The sequence below is a fragment of the Euleptes europaea genome, chromosome 9, assembly GCF_029931775.1.
Source record: "Euleptes europaea isolate rEulEur1 chromosome 9, rEulEur1.hap1, whole genome shotgun sequence".
NCBI classification, from domain to species: Eukaryota; Metazoa; Chordata; class Lepidosauria; order Squamata; family Sphaerodactylidae; genus Euleptes; species Euleptes europaea.
The window spans coordinates 41,888,761-41,906,734 of record NC_079320.1 but is presented as its reverse complement, the minus strand read 5'-3'; the positions used below and the strand labels follow the sequence as shown (position 1 = coordinate 41,906,734).

The following is a 17,974-nucleotide window of genomic DNA, read 5'->3' as shown; positions in this document are numbered from 1 at the left end:
GAGGGGACAGAAGCTTTCTCCTGTGTGGGCTGGTTTCTATTTGACAGAAGGTTTTTAAAAAAAATACATGCACACAAAGGAACATTCAAAGCTGGAATCCAATACCTGCAGTCCGAAGTGATGCAGTCCTTCCTCCCTCCTCTGCAAGCATAAACCGGGTCTTCCTCATGGTGGTCTTTAAGTATTGAAGGGAAGCAAAATACTCCCATTCAGCACTCACCCCCTGGCTGTCCATCAGTTACCTGACTCAATTCAAGGTGATGGCTCTCACATACAAAGCCCTTCATGGCCTTGACCAGTCATATTTGCAAGACCACCTCCCTCCCTTTGCTCTACCACAACATCATGAGCAGGGCCTTCTGCAAGTGCCGCCCTGCAAATGAACAAAATCAGCAACCACCAGTACACATGCCTTCTCTGTTATGGGCCCCACCTTATGGAATGGCCTGCCTGAAAAGGTTAGGAAGGCTCCCATTGTCCTGGCTTTTCACAAACTGCGCAAAATTGAATTATTCAGGAGGGCTTTTTCACACAGGCAATAGGGCTGTATTGTAATGAAATGGTTCAGAAAGATGCTCTGGTGGATGGATAGGGAGTGCACACTATACTACTGTCATGCTGCTTTAAATATGTTCCTACCACGTAATTTCTGCAGCATTTAAGGTGCCATGTTTAAATGCTTATGCTTTGTTGCAGCTCTGTTTCAAATTTCTGCCAGCCAAACCCTATTGCATTGTTTATTGGATGCCCCATCCTGTTGATCGTAACCGACTCATTGTGTAATCTTCCTTGAGCCTCCGTGAGAAAGGCAGACATAATGGATTAATTCACAGTGGGTCGCCGTGTTAGTCTGTCTGCAGTAGTAGAAAAGGGCAAGAGTCCAGTAGCACCTTAAAGACTAGCAAAAATATTTTCTGGTAGGGTATGAGCTGCAGTAGTAGAAAAGGGCAAGAGTCCAGTAGCACCTTAAAGACTAGCAAAAATATTTTCTGGTAGGGTATGAGCTGCAGTAGTAGAGAAGGGCAAGAGTCCAGTAGCACCTTAAAGACTCGCAAAAATATTTTCTGGTAGGGTAGGAGGTGCAGTAGTAGGAAAGGGCAAGAGTCCAGTAGCACCTTAAAGACTCGCAAAAATATTTTCTGGTAGGGTAGGAGGTGCAGTAGTAGGAAAGGGCAAGAGTCCAGTAGCACCTTAAAGACTAGCAAAAATATTTTCTGGTAGGGTATAAGCTGCTGTGGCTCACGAAAGCTCACACCCTACCAGAAAATATTTTTGCGAGTCTTTAAGGTGCTGCTGGACTCTTGCCCTTCTCTAATAATGGATTAAGTCAACAAGCAAATAAATACTGGCGTCGAAGTTTCATTTTCTGGTCGCTCAGCCAAACCGTGCGAGCAAACTCCGCACACAGCTGTAGCTTCGACCTTGGAAGGAAAGGACGCACCTTTCAATACAGATGTTTAAAACGTTCCGTATAGTGGCAATGCCAATCCCGCGGCTGTTGCACACCCCATTCGGCACCCAGAAGCGCGCCGAGCCCCCCTGCTCGGGGCGGGGACGTTTCCTCCCAGTCCTTTTCCCCCTCCTTCCCGAGCGCTCACTTCCGACTACAACTCCCAGGAGCCGCCGGGCTCGGTCCGAAAGTGAAAACAAACTTTCGGCTGCCCGTTTCGGTGGAAACCCCCACGTTTCGTTTCTCTTTTGTTTCCGCCCGGGGAGCTCCGCGGCGCGGCGAAGGAGCAGCCTTCGGAGGGAAGGAAGGAAGAAGGGAGGGAGGCTTCTCGGCTGGGGAGCAGGAGCTGGGACCCGCCTCGTGGGGTAGAAGTGGAGCCTCTTGCAAGGAGCCCCACCGGCGACCTGCAAGCTCGAGCCCTGGTCCCGGCGCCTGGCTCGCGGCGCCCCCGCGTCTCTCCGGGTCGCTTCGGTTGCCTTCCCCCGCCGCCCCCTTCCTCTCCGGCTGCCATGTGGGGCTAGCGGGAGGGATGCGGTTTGCACGACGACCTTAAGCAATAAATAAACATGGAGGCTGCCGCGAAGCCAGGCGGCGGCGAGGAGGAGGAGCAGCAGCAGCAGCAGCAGCACTACTACCCGGGCGGCGGCGGCGCGCAGGCTCCCGCCGGCTGGGCGATGGACGGCTACTTGCGCTCTCAGGGATTGTACCGCAAGCGGGTGGCCAAGGACGGATCCTGCCTCTTCCGGGCCGTGGCGGAGCAGGTAACCCGCCCTTGGGGGCCGAGCGGGGGGGATCCGGCGCGCGCCCCCGTGTGTGTGTGTGGGGGGAGAGGCGGGGGAAGCGGGCGGCGCGCAAAGCGCCCTTTGGGGAGAAGTTGCGCGCCGGGGCGCAGGGCCGTCTCGCTCGGAGCCGCGTCCCAAACCCTCCGGACTTTGCCCCGGGGGTGGGGTGGGGGTGGGGGTCTCCCTGCGTCTCAAGCTGCAAGGGATCGGGCAAGGCGAGTTTGGAAGCTTCCCCCTGCTTTTTCTGCCTGTTTGCAAAGCGGTGCCCTCTGCTGTGCCAGACCCTCGCGAAGGTGCAGTCAGGGCCGGCGCCGGTCATTGGTGCGCCCCAGGAGGGCGGCTTGCGCGCCCTCCCCCCCCCCGCCAAAAGGGCTCCCCCGTTGCCAAAAGTGTAGAAAAATAAAAGCACAGAATTTTTTTTTTTTTTTTTTAATAAGACGTTACAATGAACTCTCTCCCTTAGCACTGTTGGGGTGCTTAAAATAAATAATAGAACAGTAATAGAGCGACAATAATAGAACAAAAATAATATAATAAATAACAGTTAAAATAAATAACAGTAACAGTAATAGAACAAAAAATAATGGAACAAAAATAATAAATTGATCACATAACAGTTAAAATAAATAGAACAGTAATAGAACAACAGTAATAGAACAAATAGAACAGTTAAAAAAATAGGACAGTAATAGAACAACAATAATAGAACAAAAATAATATAATAAATAATATAACAGTTAAAACAAATAATAGAACAACAATAATAGAACAAAAAATATGATAAATAATATAGCAGTTAAAATAAATAATATGACACTAATAGAACAAAAAATAATAGAACAAAAACAATATAATAAATAATATAACAGTTAAAATAAATAATATGACAGTAATAGAACAAAAATAATAGAACAAAAATAATAAATAAGTTAAAATAAATAATATGACAGTAATAGAACAAAAAATAATAGAACAAAAATAATATAATAAATAATATAACAGTTAAAATAAATAATATGACAGTAATAGAACAAAAATAATAGAACAATAATATAACAAAAATAATATTATAAATAATATAAGTTAAAATAACAGTAATAGAACAAAAATAATATAATAAATAATATAACAGTTAAAATAAATAATAGAACAGTAATAGAACAAAAATAATATAATAAATAATATAAACAGTTGCATTTTTCCCAAGAAACAAATCTGTTTAAAACACCCCCCCCCCATTTCTGCGCCCCTCTGCGGTCTGCGCCCAAGGGAACCACCTGGTTCGCCTAATGGTAGCGCCTGGGTGTAGCCACCTTGGGAAAGAGGCCGGGAAAGAGACTCTGGGTGGAAACCAAGCGTAGGTGTATCAAACGGACTGTCTACGGGGAGTGCAGGAAGGGGCTTTTGGAAGGCTGCAGTGGTGGAAGGAGAATGTGAGACTGAGGTTACCAGGGCGGCATGTGGCGGTCTTATTAAGCCTTTGCAACGTGGAGACTCTTCCCCACTGGTCCTGTTCTGGCCAGCACACTTGTGGAGTTGAAGCTGCAGCTAGAACTGGGCCTGGAGGAGAGGGCAGAGTGAATTAATGCCCCCAGGGCTGCCTTTCAGTTCGGGCAGCTTCCTGTCGCTGTCATGACCCAGCGCCTCCGCACATCCCCACTGTATGCAGGGCCGGTGCCAGTCATTTTGGCGCCCTAGGCAAGGCTAGCTACTTGTGCCCCCCCATTGCTAACCAATTTTCAAAAAAACAGATGTCTTGCAGAAAAAAATAAAAGCCCAAAACTTTTGATAAGACGTTATGATTTATTATATTCCATAGCGCTGTTGTGGGAAAGGTAGTCCCCTGTGCAAGCACCAGGTCATTCCCGACCCATGGGGTGACATCACATCCCGACGTTTACTAGGCAGATTATGTTGACGGGGTGTTTTGCCAGTGCCTTCCCCAGTCATCTTCCCTTTACGCCCAGCAAGCTGGGTACTCATTTTGCCAGCCTCGGAAGGATGGAAGGCTGAGTCAGCCTTGAGCTGGCTACCTGAAACCGACTTCTGTCGGGATTGAACTCAGGTCGTGAGCAGAGCTTGGACTGCAGTACTGCAGCTTACCACTCTGTCAGTTGCATTTTTTCCCAGAAATGAATCTGTTTAAAACTGTGCCCCTCAGGCCAGTTCTGTGCCCTTCCTGAGGTCTGCTCCCTAGGCGGCTGCCTAGTTCGCCTAATGGTAGCACCGGCCCTGCTTGTATGCTTCAACTTGAATGGTTGGAGCTTGACAATGTTGATTGTTTCGTTCTGGTCTCCTGTCCGAGTCGTTCTTAGACATCAGACTTGAATCCTGAAGCTCCAGGCTGAGGACTGGGTTAGGGTAGGCTTGAGAGGCCGAGGAGTTTGTGAGATCTCTGGCATTAACTCACAAAGGGATCGCTTAGGCAAGCCACTCTCAGCCTCCGTTCTTCCACATCTGCAACGTGGGGATATTACTCACCTGCCTTAGAAGGCTGTTGTAAGGATTGCAAGAAGATTTTATATGTAAAGTGTTTGGCCAACTCTAAAGTGTGCAATGATTATAAATAAAGTAAATAAATGCTGATTTAGCTTGCAAACACTAGGCCAATACTATAAATAATGCATATGTTAGTGTTGTTTTGCTATCAGTGCTAACCTTTGAACTCTGTTTTGAAGGCCATTTAGCCCCATTAGAACTGGAGTATTAAAAGTTAGGGGAGAGGCCGTGGCTTAGTGGTAGAGCATCTGCTTGGCATGCAGAAGGTCCCAGGTTCAATCTCTGGCATCTCCAGTTAAAGGGACTAGGCAAGTAAGCGATGTGAAAGACCTCTGCCTGAGACCCTGGAGAGCTGCTGCCGGTCTGAGTAGACAATACTGACTTTGATGGACCAAGGGTTTGATTCAGTATAAGGCAGCTTCATGTGTTTAAGGGCATCCATTCCCACTGTTGGACAGTGTTTCAGTCTTGCAGACATAGTTGCTCGCTAATTTACCACTGATATGATGTATTTGACTTAGCAGGTACATGTCTGTGTGTGCACAAGTTTGAAGCTCAATAATACTCTTACCCTTATCTGTTCATTCGTAGCTTTTGTAACTTTGTTTTCAAAGCACTTCCTCTGACACATTTCTTTTAATTTTAAAATCTCCTCCAGGTTTTCTACTCTCAGTCTCAGCATATCGCTATTAGGATGTCCTGCATAAACTACCTGCGGAAAAACAGAGAGAAGTTTGAAGCGGTAAATAAGCACTGTTGCCTTATGGATGGTCATCATGGTCCAGGCTATTTCTTACCATGTTGCTCCTTGGGTGTGATAGGTCTCTGCTTTCACTTATCTCCTTTTCTTCTATTAGTTGCTGGCTAAGGGCAAGGGTGAAATTGATGGATTGCTTCAATGCACTGATTTATAGATACTTATAAGTTACCATATTCCTCTGACATCTGAAAGACCTTTTCTTTTGTCATGGGGAGGAGGAATGGTGCATTCTGTTTCCAGATCATGTATTTGTATTTACATCAGTAGCAGATGTGCTGCAGAAGTTCAGACAGCTACTGTTGCCTTTGCTCTACTTCCTACCTACTCCACACCTATTCTCATGCTTCTTTGGGGCTCTCTATTCTCATTCCCTAAGTCCTTTGCTAGCCTCTTTTTCTTTCTGTGTGAGATTTTGGTTTTGTTAGTATTGGACACTCTAATAATGCTTCCAGGGGAGGGGATGGCTTCTTAATCACCCACCATAACACTACCGTCAAGCATCTTGCTTGCGTTTCTCTTTCTCACTTGGTGTTTCCTTTTTCAAGCCTGATCTAAATGTAAAACTAGCCGAGGCTGAAGCAGCCCCCCCCCCCAATATGGGACTTGGTGCTTGCCACAGCGTCTCATTTACATTGGGTTGCCATGTATGTATTGAAACCAGGTCCCACGCATGCATCTCCAAGCTGAATGGAGTGATAGAATGGGCTGTACCACTTCAGAGTCTAGATGGAGGATCACGTTTTGGAAGGTTCCGCATATATATTAGAAACTCCATGCAAATGGAAAACAAACACAGCAAACGAAGGGGAGAGAAGCAAAGCTTTTCTTCTCGCTGTGGTAGTTTACTATTTACATGGAGTTCTTATGCAAAGGAACATTCCAAGCCGGAATCCACTGCATACAGTGGTGGTGAATTCTACTACCTTGTTCTCCTGCATGTGTAAACCAAGCAGTAGACCCTGCTATGGAAGTGGCTGGAAGTTGTGTGTCTGCATTAACTTGGCAATGGAGAGCTGCATGTTGTACATGTGTGTTTGTTTATTTACTTGCACATATCATTGGAATGTACCACAAAGATTTGCTTACGTTGCAAGGCCAGACCTAAGCCTGGCTCATAAGCCCAAGTCTGATCCATGTCAGCCAGTTGCACATTCACAATCGGATGGAGCATGCAGGTGTGGCTTGGTGCATCCTAGATACAGTGTTGACTTTCTGGCAGCCATTTCCCCAGTCGTGGTGGCACTATCCTAAGCAACAGTTATTTTTGAAGATTGCTGCTGATAAGCTATGGCGGTTTTTAGGATAGGGCCAGATCGCACATTGTTTGTGTGTTGGCTGTGATTGAGCCTTGGTCCGTAATAGGATGGCCCTCAGAGATCCCGTAACGTTGTTGACATGTTGAGTTGAAGGCTAGAGATGAGAGCCCACTACAGATGACGTTACATGAGTGGATTTCAGCATGTCGAGAGGCGAAGTGGCCATGAGCATTCTGGCCCTGCCCACCCCACCTATGCATGATAACCTTCTCATTAGTATGGGGTCTGTGTTTGGGTGCTGTCCTTGTGATTTGGAATGTTACTTTCTCTAATGTTCTTCAAAGTGCATGTCCCTCACTTCTAAGTAAGCAGAAGGAAAGTCCCTTCAAGTTGGAGGTTAGATTAGGATTTTCAGATCAGAGGTGAATCCCATATGCACAGATTTCCTGTGCATGGAGAATCTGTGCTTATGAGCCCACAATCATATATAGCCAGAGGGTGGGGCCAGTATGCTTGTGCCCATTTTCCTTGTATGCATATTGACCGTTAACACATGTAATGTAATCTGAGAATGATTGCATTATTATTTTTTTGCTGCTCAAATGTGGCTAAATTGAAAAGGGGTTAGGAGCAGTTATGTATTTGTGAAATACTGACAATGCTGCAACTTATTCAGCACTGTAGTAGGGTGATTTTTCTAATTGTGAGCTGGTGTAGGGTAGGAGCTACATGGAAGAGCTGTGATCCAGGAGGTCCCTAGCTATAAATTCACTTAGTTACAAGATCTTGTGTGTGAATCCCTTTGACCATTGACAGTGCTATATAAATGCAACTTAGCCACAAAACAGTGCTGAGGTATTGCTGGTACAGTGAAGAAGTTGTTGCAGACTTTGATCTATAGGCAGTGTTTAATTTGTGGTGGGGCTCACTTGGGTCTTAGCTCCAATACTCTTTTGATGCTAAGACTCACCTCTGAAATATATGACGTAGGAAAATAAGGCTGTGCATGTCCCTCATCACTTGGTAAGTAGAAGGAAAGTCACTTCAAATTGGAGGTTAGATTAGGATTTCCAGATCAGGTGTTGGTTGTGGGTTTACTTGAACCATGGCATGTCTCTTTCTGGAAATTAAGCACAGTCCTTGTGTCACAATGCTTCTAATAAAATCTAATTTTTAACTATGCTTTAAAGTTTATAGAGGGACCATTTGAAGAATATTTGAAAGGCCTAGAAAATCCACAGGTATGTATTGTTGGATTAAGTTTATGTAACATTTCAAGATAAACTGTACAGAATTATTACTGGTATATGTGGTTTGGCAAAGACTCCTAAAAGTTGAACCTGAAACCTGTGCAAGTATGTCTGGCATTTTGCTACTACTCATGAGTTGCTGTTTAAGTCCTGCTGAAAATGGTACTCTAAGGGTGGTGGTGGCAGAACTGCAAAAGGGTCTATGAGTAGTAGCTACAAGTCTTCATTACTTGTGAGATGCAAAGAGCTTTGAAGTCCCTGCAAGGTGGCATGTGGGGATTGTTTCGCCTCTCCTGTGCTGTCTTGCTTGTGGAGAACAAAAAGGGAGAGGCAGAAATAGTTCTAAAAGGCAGTAACTTATTGTTGCATGCAAACTACCCAGTGCTTTTTTGTGGCATTCTTGCTGTGGGGCTTCATGTAGGCCACTGATTAAAATAGTTCTCTCAAGTATACTTTAAGAGAACTAAAGACATGAATATCCTTTGCTTCTGTGAAAGATGGACATGGGCTGTTACCGCATTAGGTATTCCCAGCGATATATTAAGAGTTTGAAAATGTTATAAAAAATACTGTTCCCACTTTCTGTGTATTCCCACCAATGTATTAAGAGTTTGAAACTTATAAAAAATACTGTTCGCACTTTGTTTGGCCCCTTTAGCTGTGAAGATGTCTTCCAACCATTTTTTAGCCGTGGCATCCCAAAACCCTTTTAAAGTGATGTTTTTTTGTAACATTTCCAAACTCTTGATACATCGCTGGGAACACCTAGTGCGGTAACAGCCATGGATAACTTACATATAACATATTATCTTGTAAATGCTGGTTAAGGCTTTGCCTTTCCATGTTTTTTTTGCTTTTGTTTTCTGGTAATACCCATCTCTTGCTCTGTTGGCTGCAAGTTGCTACAGGAGGACAGAATTCAGTACAGCTGGAACATAAATTCCCTCCTTGGAATGTTGTGTTCCCAGATGCAGGGCAAGGGAAGGAAATTCTGCAGTGTTTGAGTAAGGGGCATTGTTTCAGTAGTGGGAATACAGCCTTCTGTTGCGTCACGACTGTGTGGTTTCCCCAGGCTCCTTTTCTCCACAGTCTTGAGTAGAGGGCTAGGGGCGTGGGGTAGGGTAAGAGGATGGAATGCAGTTGTACCCCCACCCACCATCAGATTAGGCTGCTGTGTGGTGGGGGCAAGGGCATGTTTTCAGCGCTGTAATAACTATTCAGGAATTTTCACCTTGACTTTAAAAGTGGAAGTATTTTTCTTGTTTCAAACAGAAACAATGAATTCCCCCCCCCCCCCTGTGGGCACAATCTAGTCCATGCCCAGCATATGCGATTTGTTGTATGTGCAGTCCTCAGTGAGGAGGCAGTGGGGGTAGGGGAGGGAATGATGCTGAGAGATGAGCATGTGCAAGAAAGAGAGAACAATACAGAACAGAATTTTGAGTCACAACATTAGCTTTCATGTTTTCTATCTTTGCACAACCTACGCTTGCAGTTTGAGGGAGATGTATGGAAATAGGGGAATTCATATTATTTGAATTATAGTTTGTTTTTTTGCAGAACTGCCAGAATTATAATTCTGATACCGCTGTAGTGAACACATGTTATCTGAGACATGATAATATTGGTGATGTGGGTAGTTTGTGAGCACACGTGTGTCACTGAGTAACCACTGTGCATTTCAGTGAAGAACATAGATGATGTTAGTTCTAGGCTGTACTGTAACTTAACCTGCATTTGTTCTTACGTAGCAATGCATTTTACTGCATGTCTTTTTCTTCCTCTTTAATGCAGGAATGGGTTGGACAAGTGGAAATAAGTGCCCTTTCTCTTATGTACAAGTAAGAATTCTCTGATATATTCACAAGAGTCAATGCGAAGGGTAAACTATAGCTTGCTAGAAAAATACCTCACAGATGGAACTAGCAGTGGTAGGAGTGGTATAGAGCTCCCACAGGAAAAGGATGCTTTGAAGAATGAAATTTTATCCCCATCCCTAATTGTGTATACTTGAAGCGAAGGTCTCATTTATTTCAAACAACTTTCTTCCAGCAATCTAACTGCTATTAAAAAAACAACACATAGTCTGTTAAACAACCAATGAAAAATGGCATGTCTGTTTTCAACATGGGTCAGTATAATCTGTGAAATGTACATTTGACATTGACGGGATACACTCAATGTGTTAACGTGTTAAATATATATAGGTACAATAGCATGATTTATCGTGTCATATTAATGTTGGGCTGTCACATAATCCAGGACAGCAGAGGTGGTGGTGGTGGGGGGGAGTCTTGTCAAATTTAGGTTGACCAATGTGACTAGTGTTACTACAAATGAACAATGATGATGTACAGTCTGTCTCAGATGACATGAACACATGCTTACCTGTATTGCAGCAGCTATCTGGACTGGTTGTTAGCTTCTGGGTTCAGTTTGAGAGACTAGTTCTGACCTTCAAAGCCCTTTGTGGCCTGTTGTCTGTGTGCGCCAGACAGCATGTTTAAGCATCCCTCACTTCCGTAAAAAAGGGACTTTTGATAGGCCCTACATAAAGCCTTCTCTGAGGAAGTCAGTCCTGATTTAAATGTGAGGGTGGTGGGCAAAGAATTGGTACACCAGAGATGCACAGCCCTTGTGGATATTATGCTGATGTACACATCAGTTCACTTTGCCCCAACTGCGGCACAGTTTAAACAAGACCCTAAGCACCCTCTTTGTCTTGCCAGCTCCAGTATGTGTGCGTGTGTGTATTTTTAGGGGTGGAATAGGGTGAGGAGAGGAGAATCATAGAATCTTAGAGCTGGAAGGGACCACCAGGGTCATTTAGTCCACCCCCTGCACAATGCAGGAAATTCACAGCTACCTCCTCCACAGCAGGGCCTTTGGGCTACCACAGTAAAGGCTCTGAGATACAATGCTTGTTCATACATGAACATCCTGGGAGCAGGTTCTGTGGGCTCTTGGGATTTCACATGTGGGGAGGGAGTTAATGAATCCCACCCTCCGCTCTATGCTAGTAGAAGTGTCCTTCTCTTTGCTGAAGAAGACTTAGGATGCTATCCAAACTGCAGTAAACATTTAAAAAAATGATTGGCACTTGAGATTTTTGGAAATATACTGAAGGTATGAAGGCAGTTTATACAAGAGTTACAGGATTCACACAGAAGGATTGATAGGGATGTAGTAGAAATGTAGGCATGGAAGTATAGAAGAGGAGATAGACTTGAAGGGTGGGAAGCTGAGGGAATGATATTCCAGCTGGTAGCAGTTGCCAGGTCGTACTTCTTGGCATGGGCCACTGGCAAAATAGTACAAGAATTTGGTAGATCCTTTTTGTGTTATATCCCAATGGCTCAGTCTAAGCAATTTTCAAAGAATGGTCATAAATGCTTGCATCCAGTTTCCTTTAGCTTACTGCTGCTAATTAGTTATTTAAAGCCAGTCTTTTAAATAATTTCTCCCCTCTTGTGTGTTCTGCCAGGAAAGATTTTATAATATATCAAGAACCAGACTCTGCTCCTTCACACGTAACTGAAAATGGCTTTCCTGATAAGGTACGATCAGTTCTAAGCTAACCAATCCTGCAACTGATATTAAATAGTACTGACACTTTGGTAGGTCTCGCCTGAGACATTTTTTTCCTACCTAGTGTGCATGCACCATGGTTCTCTATAGTTGCACCTCACCTGTAGCCAAGGTACAACTCTGGGATTGCGCACAGCTGCATGTTTCCCAAGAACTGAGGCCCAGCAACTTCCAGGATATTGCAAAGGATCCTGGTGTGTGTTTTTCACATTGTAACATGTTTAATTGGTGCTGTGGAAAGTAATGTCTCCAGGTAATTGTGCAGCTTGCTTGTACAATTGGGCCATGCCTAGATTTGCAAGGTGTAGACATTGATACAGTTTAAGTAGGATATATTGGGATGTCACGGTAATCCTATTATATTGGCAGTTCTTTTTCTTTTTAAAGCTGTTTTTAAAGTAAATACCTTTAGATGTGGATAATGGGTACACTAGTTCTTAATATAAAAGAAGAGTGTGGCGCTATAATATATATGCATTTTGAATTGGCAAAATTGCTTATACAACATAATGGGGTGGTAGAATGTTGAGGTGGCTGAAATGGATTACCACTTTTTTGTGGGGAGGGGGGAGATACCTTTGAATGCTCCATTATTTATTTATTTTTTTGCTGTCAAGTTGCCCCTGACTTATGGTGTTTTCAAGGCAAGAGATGTTCAGAGGTGGTTTGCCATTGCCTGCCTCTGCATAGAACCTCTGGAATTCCATGATGGTTCATTCTGTTAACTCACTCTTCCACGTGTGTGTGCCCAGCCACAGTTTAATCTTAATCAAATCCATATAAATGGACTTCGATCTAGCATCCTTTTATTTATCCAGTAAAGCATTGTATCCAGTAAAGCATTCTTAAATATGAAGCCGGGAATAATCCCATGTACCAAAGTAGTGAGTTGCTTTAAAGGAGATATTGATTATTATTTTTTGCAGCGGAATCTTTTTTTAAAAGTTTTTTTCCCTATTCTTTTACAGGTATTGCTGTGCTTTTCAAATGGAAGCCACTACGATATTGTCTATCCTATAGAATATACCGTCAACGCTGCACTTTGCCAGTGTAAGTACAATTTACTTTGGAATGTTGTTGTGATAATTCTAGGGCAGAATTGTTCACCCAACTGAAGCTTCTTTTTTAAACCTTTGGTGTAGCAGTTCCTGCGGCTATGAAGATAAACTTGCGCTTAACTAAGAAGGTTTCAACTTTTGGTGCTAAAACGGTTGCGCCTGCTGCAGTGCAGTGATCATAGAATCATAGAGTTGGAAGGGACCACCAGGTTCATTTAGTCCAACCCCCTGCACAATGCAGGAATTTCACAACTACCTTCTCCGCACACCCCAGCAACCCCTACATGCCCAGAAGATGGCCAAGATGCTCTCCCTCTCATGAACTGCCTAAGGTCATAGAATTAGCATTACTGACAGATGGCCATCTAGCCTCTGCTTAAAAACCTCCAGGGAAGGAGAGCTTACCACTTCCTGAGGAAGCCTGTTCCACTGAGGAACCACTCTAACTGTTAGAAATTTCTTCCTAATGTCTAGATGGAAACTCTTTTGATTTAATTTCAACCCGTTGGTTCTGGTCCGACGTTCTGGGTGATTAAGAACTTGAACTGTATTCCAAGGATTGGAAAACTGGCAAAGGGTTTACCTGCGCCTTCCACGGTCGCTTGTGCTTACAGAACGTGTGTTCCAAGGCTGCCCTCACTGTTAATCTTCTGCACGCACAACTGAACACTGGAGTGTGTTATGAGAACGAGTGTTTTGTAGTCATTAGAGGGCTGGACTACCCAGGTTTGAATCCCTGCTCTGCCTTGGAAGCTTGCTGGATGACCTGGGGCCAGTCTCACACACTCAGACTTATGATACCTCACAGGGTTGTTGTGAGGATAAAATGGAGGAGAGGGAACGCTGTAAGCTGCTTTGGGTCCCCACTAGAGAGAAAGGTGGGGTATAAATGAAGTAAATAAACATGTTAATTCTTTTTTTTACAATAATTGGTAGCAGAGATTATGAACGTTATCATTGTCATAGTTTAAAGTCTCCTTTTCTCACTGGAGCTCAAGGAAGATCACAGGTATGAATCTTAACAGCAATGATTCCTAGTAAAACAAAATAATGCTTGTGCTGGGATTGTAGAACGTGTTTGAAAACACAAGAACACCGTGTGCAAACATATCTCCTTAAGGCAGCAAGACCATCAGCATGGGGAAAACTTCATCCCTAATAAACGCCACCTCTTGAGCTGAACCAGTATACCACTGCTTCTCCTACAAGAATGCCCTCCTGAATGATTCTGTTTTGCACATTTTGCAGAACAATAGAAGCATGTATGTGGGTTAGCTAGATTGCAAGCTTGTTTAAACAGTAACATTTTGATAGATTAAATTTTTATCTCTACTGCAGTTCTATCAGTAGTCTCTGTTTATATGTATTATGCGTGCTGGAAGCTTATTTGAGTTTTCTGTCATAAATTCTAGGGTTCAGGAAGTTATCAGGTGAATCTTGAGAGTCAGCATAGTGTAGTGGTTAAGGTGTCAGACTAGGACCTGGGAAACCCAGGTTCAAATCCCCACTCTGCCATGGAAGCATGCTGGGTGACCTTGGGCCAGTCACACACACTCATCCCCTACCCTGCCTAGTATTTGGATGAGAGACCTCCAAGGAATACCAGGCTCCTGACGCAGAGGCAGGCAATGGCAAACCACCTCTGAACATCTCTTGCCTTGAAAACCCCTCTGGGGGTCGCCATAAGTCGGCTGTGACTTGATGGCAAAAAAAGAGAGAGAGTGAATCTTATGCTAACTTAGAGACTCATGTTTCTGAGTATAGTTGCAAGGATGTAGTCTGGTGATTTGCTTTAAGAATCCCCAGTGAAGTGGCTGCTGAGCAGGTGTGGCTTCGCCCAGTTATTCCTTTTGTCTTCCCTCCAGCTGACCCACTTTGAAAAGTAAGGCTGTAGATGTGTTTAACAAGGGTGCAGGGGGAAGGATGGCCAAAAGGACCCAGGAAGAAACAGTGGAAGCCATGGCTGTTTCTGTCTCCTGCTTCATTGAAGATTTTGAAGGAGTAAAGCTGCCTCGAGCAGGTCTACAGAGGGGCAGCTTATCAGTCCTCTACATAAATACGTAAACAATATGATTATCCAGGTTATTACTTTATTACAGCTGTGGCTGAAGGTATTGGGGAAATCCGAAATTACTTTTGCCTACCTGAAGTCTTGAAGACACACTGAAGTTTACCAAGGAGGTGGATCATCAAGTGTTTGTTCTACAGTATACGTAGGCAGAGGGATAATTGTAGCCTGCTTAGGCCAAATGCCATACAAATGTTGGTCATGTTTCTTTAACTCTGGTTTCTTTTGCTGGTAATTTAAGACCCACTGCAAAAGCTACATGAAACACAGCAGGTGTTTAGTACTTTTGAAAAGCAACCTTTGCTGTCTACATTTATCCTCCCTAGTTTTCTCACTAAATTACAAAAATAATCTAATTTTAGGGTTTTTTTAAAAATGAGACTGTAGCACTGCGCTGCATGGGTCATGACCCTAAGGAATCTCACCTGCTAAGTTGTGATCCCTTATACAGCTGCCATGTTTGTTTTGCTGCTGGAGTGCATGCATAGAGAAAGGGTGCCATTCTTCCTCTTGCTCTCTGCATGTTTGCTGAGAGGAGGAGCAGGTGAGCTTAGTTAATGAAGAAGATTCCTCCTTGCCTTGTGCCTCACTACCTTATACCTTGTGGTGCTGTGTTCAGCGGATATTTCCTGTCCCTGACACACTTGGCCTGCTCCTTGTGGTCCGATCTGTGTCACTGTTGAGGTCATTACTCTGCCTCTTGTCTTCCTGTCACATTACTTCCTATCTCACGTGTGCCTCTTAGTAGGTCTGGAACGGTTACTGGAATATTTGTGATGAATAGATCTTGTTTGTTGTTTTTATCCCCACTAGCTATTCTGTATGAATTGCTGTATGAGAAGGTGTTTGGTATAGATGTGGGTAAAACACTAGAAGAGCTCAACCCCCCTGATGTGAACAAGCAGGGCAGCGGGAGCTGTGAAGAGTCTGATTCAGAGGATGAAAACATAGAGTAAGTCTGCAAATTTAAAACCTGTCAAGGATTTACGGTTATTAACCCAGAATGAGAACTGAAACTTTTTTATGTAAGGAAATTATGTTTTGCTTTCTTCTTGAAACTACTATACGTTCGTATTTTACAACATTAAAGACCTTCTCCCCGTGAGGAGAAATATATCTAAAATAAGTACTGGACAGAGAAAGAACATCGGTGACGGATTTGTCTCTGTTCTTAAAGCACTTGTATGTCTGCAGCCTCAGATCCCATGAGTCACTGTACTTGTGTAGTGATCAGTAGGATCGTTTTGGGGGATCTTGTTGCTTATGGGAAGGAACAGCTCTTGGGTTGCCCTTATGACAGGATCTGACAAAATCGGTCCTTGCTCCTGTTGCTGTGCTGGTGCGTCCTTCCTAGGACCTGTTTGAGTGGCAGGAGACCATCTTAGTTTATGGCAATGTGCCTCATTTTTTTCCAAGTGCTTCAGTGAAACGGGATTTTGAATGGCACATGAGATACAAGTGGTTGCCTCCTCCACCCCAAAACACAAGGTACTGCTTTAGCTGTTAAGCTGGAAACCATTAATTGCGATGCAGTAGTTAAAATAGCCCTAGATCTCTTCTTGTGCAAGTTTACTCCAAAGCAAAGCCATTTGAGGTCACTTGGACTTACTGTCAAGCAAGTGCAGAGGAGTGCAGTCAGAAGTGTTCACAGAATAGGGACCTTGTGAGTAAATTTGATAACAAAATTACATCCTCACCTGTAACTCCTCCAAGCATGTTTTGCTAAGGAGTTGAAGGATTTCTTGTTTCCTTTCAATCATTGTCTTTGGTAACTTTTCCATCATTGTCTTTATTTAAGGTGTTTGCATGTGTGTGTTAAGTGCTGTCAAGTCGTTTCCGACTCATGGTGACCCTATGAATCAATGTCCTCCAAAGTGTCCTATTCTTAACTCAGAACTTGCAAATTGAGGGCTGTGGCTTCCTTTTACAGAGTCAATCCATCTCTTGTTGGGTTTCCTCTTTTCCTGCTGCCTTCAACTTTTCCTAGCATTATTGTCTTTTCCAGTGACTCTTGCCTTTTCATAATGTGACCAATAAAGGAAGCCACAGCCCTCAATTTGCAAGATCTGAGCAAGGCTGTCAAAGATAGGACATTTTGGAGGACTTTCATTCATAGGGTCGCCATGAGTCGGAAGCGACTTGACGGCACTTAACACACACACACACACAATGTGACCAAAGTACAATAGCCTCAGTTTAGTAATTTTAGCTTATAGGGTCAGTTCAGGCTTGATTTATTTAAGGTAGATGGTGTAAATGACAATGGCTTTTCTAATTTCAGATGTTTCTAATTTCAGGTATTAAAAGGATGGGTGAACTATGGATGGTGGGGGTTGATAGATTTTAACAGTCTGATCTACAACTGAGTCAAACCAACTCGACTGGATTGTAGATACCTGAGTGCTGCTGAAGTTGATGTGTCTGATTGTCTTAAATGCAAGTACTCCCATTGCATTGTTTCTTTTTAACTTGATTTAATTACTCCCCCCTCCCCCGCAAGTTCTGACTTTCAAGGGGAGTCATTAAGTCAATTTAGAAGGAAACAGTTTAATGAGAGTACTTAACATTTGCCACATTTCACTGATCAATGTAAGGTTAAAATGGAGAATGATAACTGGAGAGCGCCATAAAAGTGATCCTACCTGTCTCAGAATTTTCTTCTGTCCTATTCTACTTTTCACAGAAGCAAAATGGCTACAACTACTGATATGAATGGATTGAACTCTCTGGTCAAGAAGGTATTTGCGTTAATAGTGCAAAGTTCTCTATCTCTGTTTCTTGCCTGGAAGGATGCTAGCATATTTACTTAGAAGCCCTTGTGAGTTAAAGCTTCAAGATATGAACCAGACATTATTTGCATCTCACTGAATTGTAAGATTTTGGTGGGATGTAAGATTGCCTGGTTTTCTTGCACTGTTGTATATGCCTTTTGAGGAGAAAATGGTTTGCTCCTTTAGTCAAACTATTAAACATCATCAGAAAAGGGAAACAAATCATTTTGGTTGTTAAGCAGTGATTCATTGTGTTCTGTTCAGTTGGCATGCTTGTTATGCTAACCAGGGATGGAACAAAATAAGTACATCTGGCTGTTGCTTTTGACTAACTGTCATGAGAGATATTGTCTAGTAATATTATAAAATGTTATTTATACGTAGATGCTTGCATGTGTGGTGTTGATTTAAAAATTGATGCCGCCGACAATGTTCTCAGTCCTGTTTAATTCGTTCACATCCATGCAATGTTGTTGTGACCTGTTGCTCTGA

General features: G+C 43.5%; 1 protein-coding gene across 1 annotated transcript in view; it reads left to right on the top strand.

Moving 5' to 3' along the window:
• The first annotated feature begins 2,108 nt into the window (after nucleotides 1-2,108).
• Nucleotides 2,109-17,974, top strand: part of OTUD4 (OTU deubiquitinase 4) — a 32,561-nt gene continuing 16,695 nt past the window's right edge. Inside the window, exons 1-8 of the mRNA XM_056855492.1 lie at nucleotides 2,109-2,211; nucleotides 5,390-5,473; nucleotides 7,938-7,988; nucleotides 9,792-9,838; nucleotides 11,482-11,554; nucleotides 12,554-12,635; nucleotides 15,525-15,663; nucleotides 17,395-17,449. Of these exons, the coding sequence (XP_056711470.1) occupies nucleotides 2,125-2,211; nucleotides 5,390-5,473; nucleotides 7,938-7,988; nucleotides 9,792-9,838; nucleotides 11,482-11,554; nucleotides 12,554-12,635; nucleotides 15,525-15,663; nucleotides 17,395-17,449 (618 nt within the window). The 5' untranslated portion in view covers nucleotides 2,109-2,124. The remainder of the gene's footprint in view (nucleotides 2,212-5,389; nucleotides 5,474-7,937; nucleotides 7,989-9,791; nucleotides 9,839-11,481; nucleotides 11,555-12,553; nucleotides 12,636-15,524; nucleotides 15,664-17,394; nucleotides 17,450-17,974) is intronic.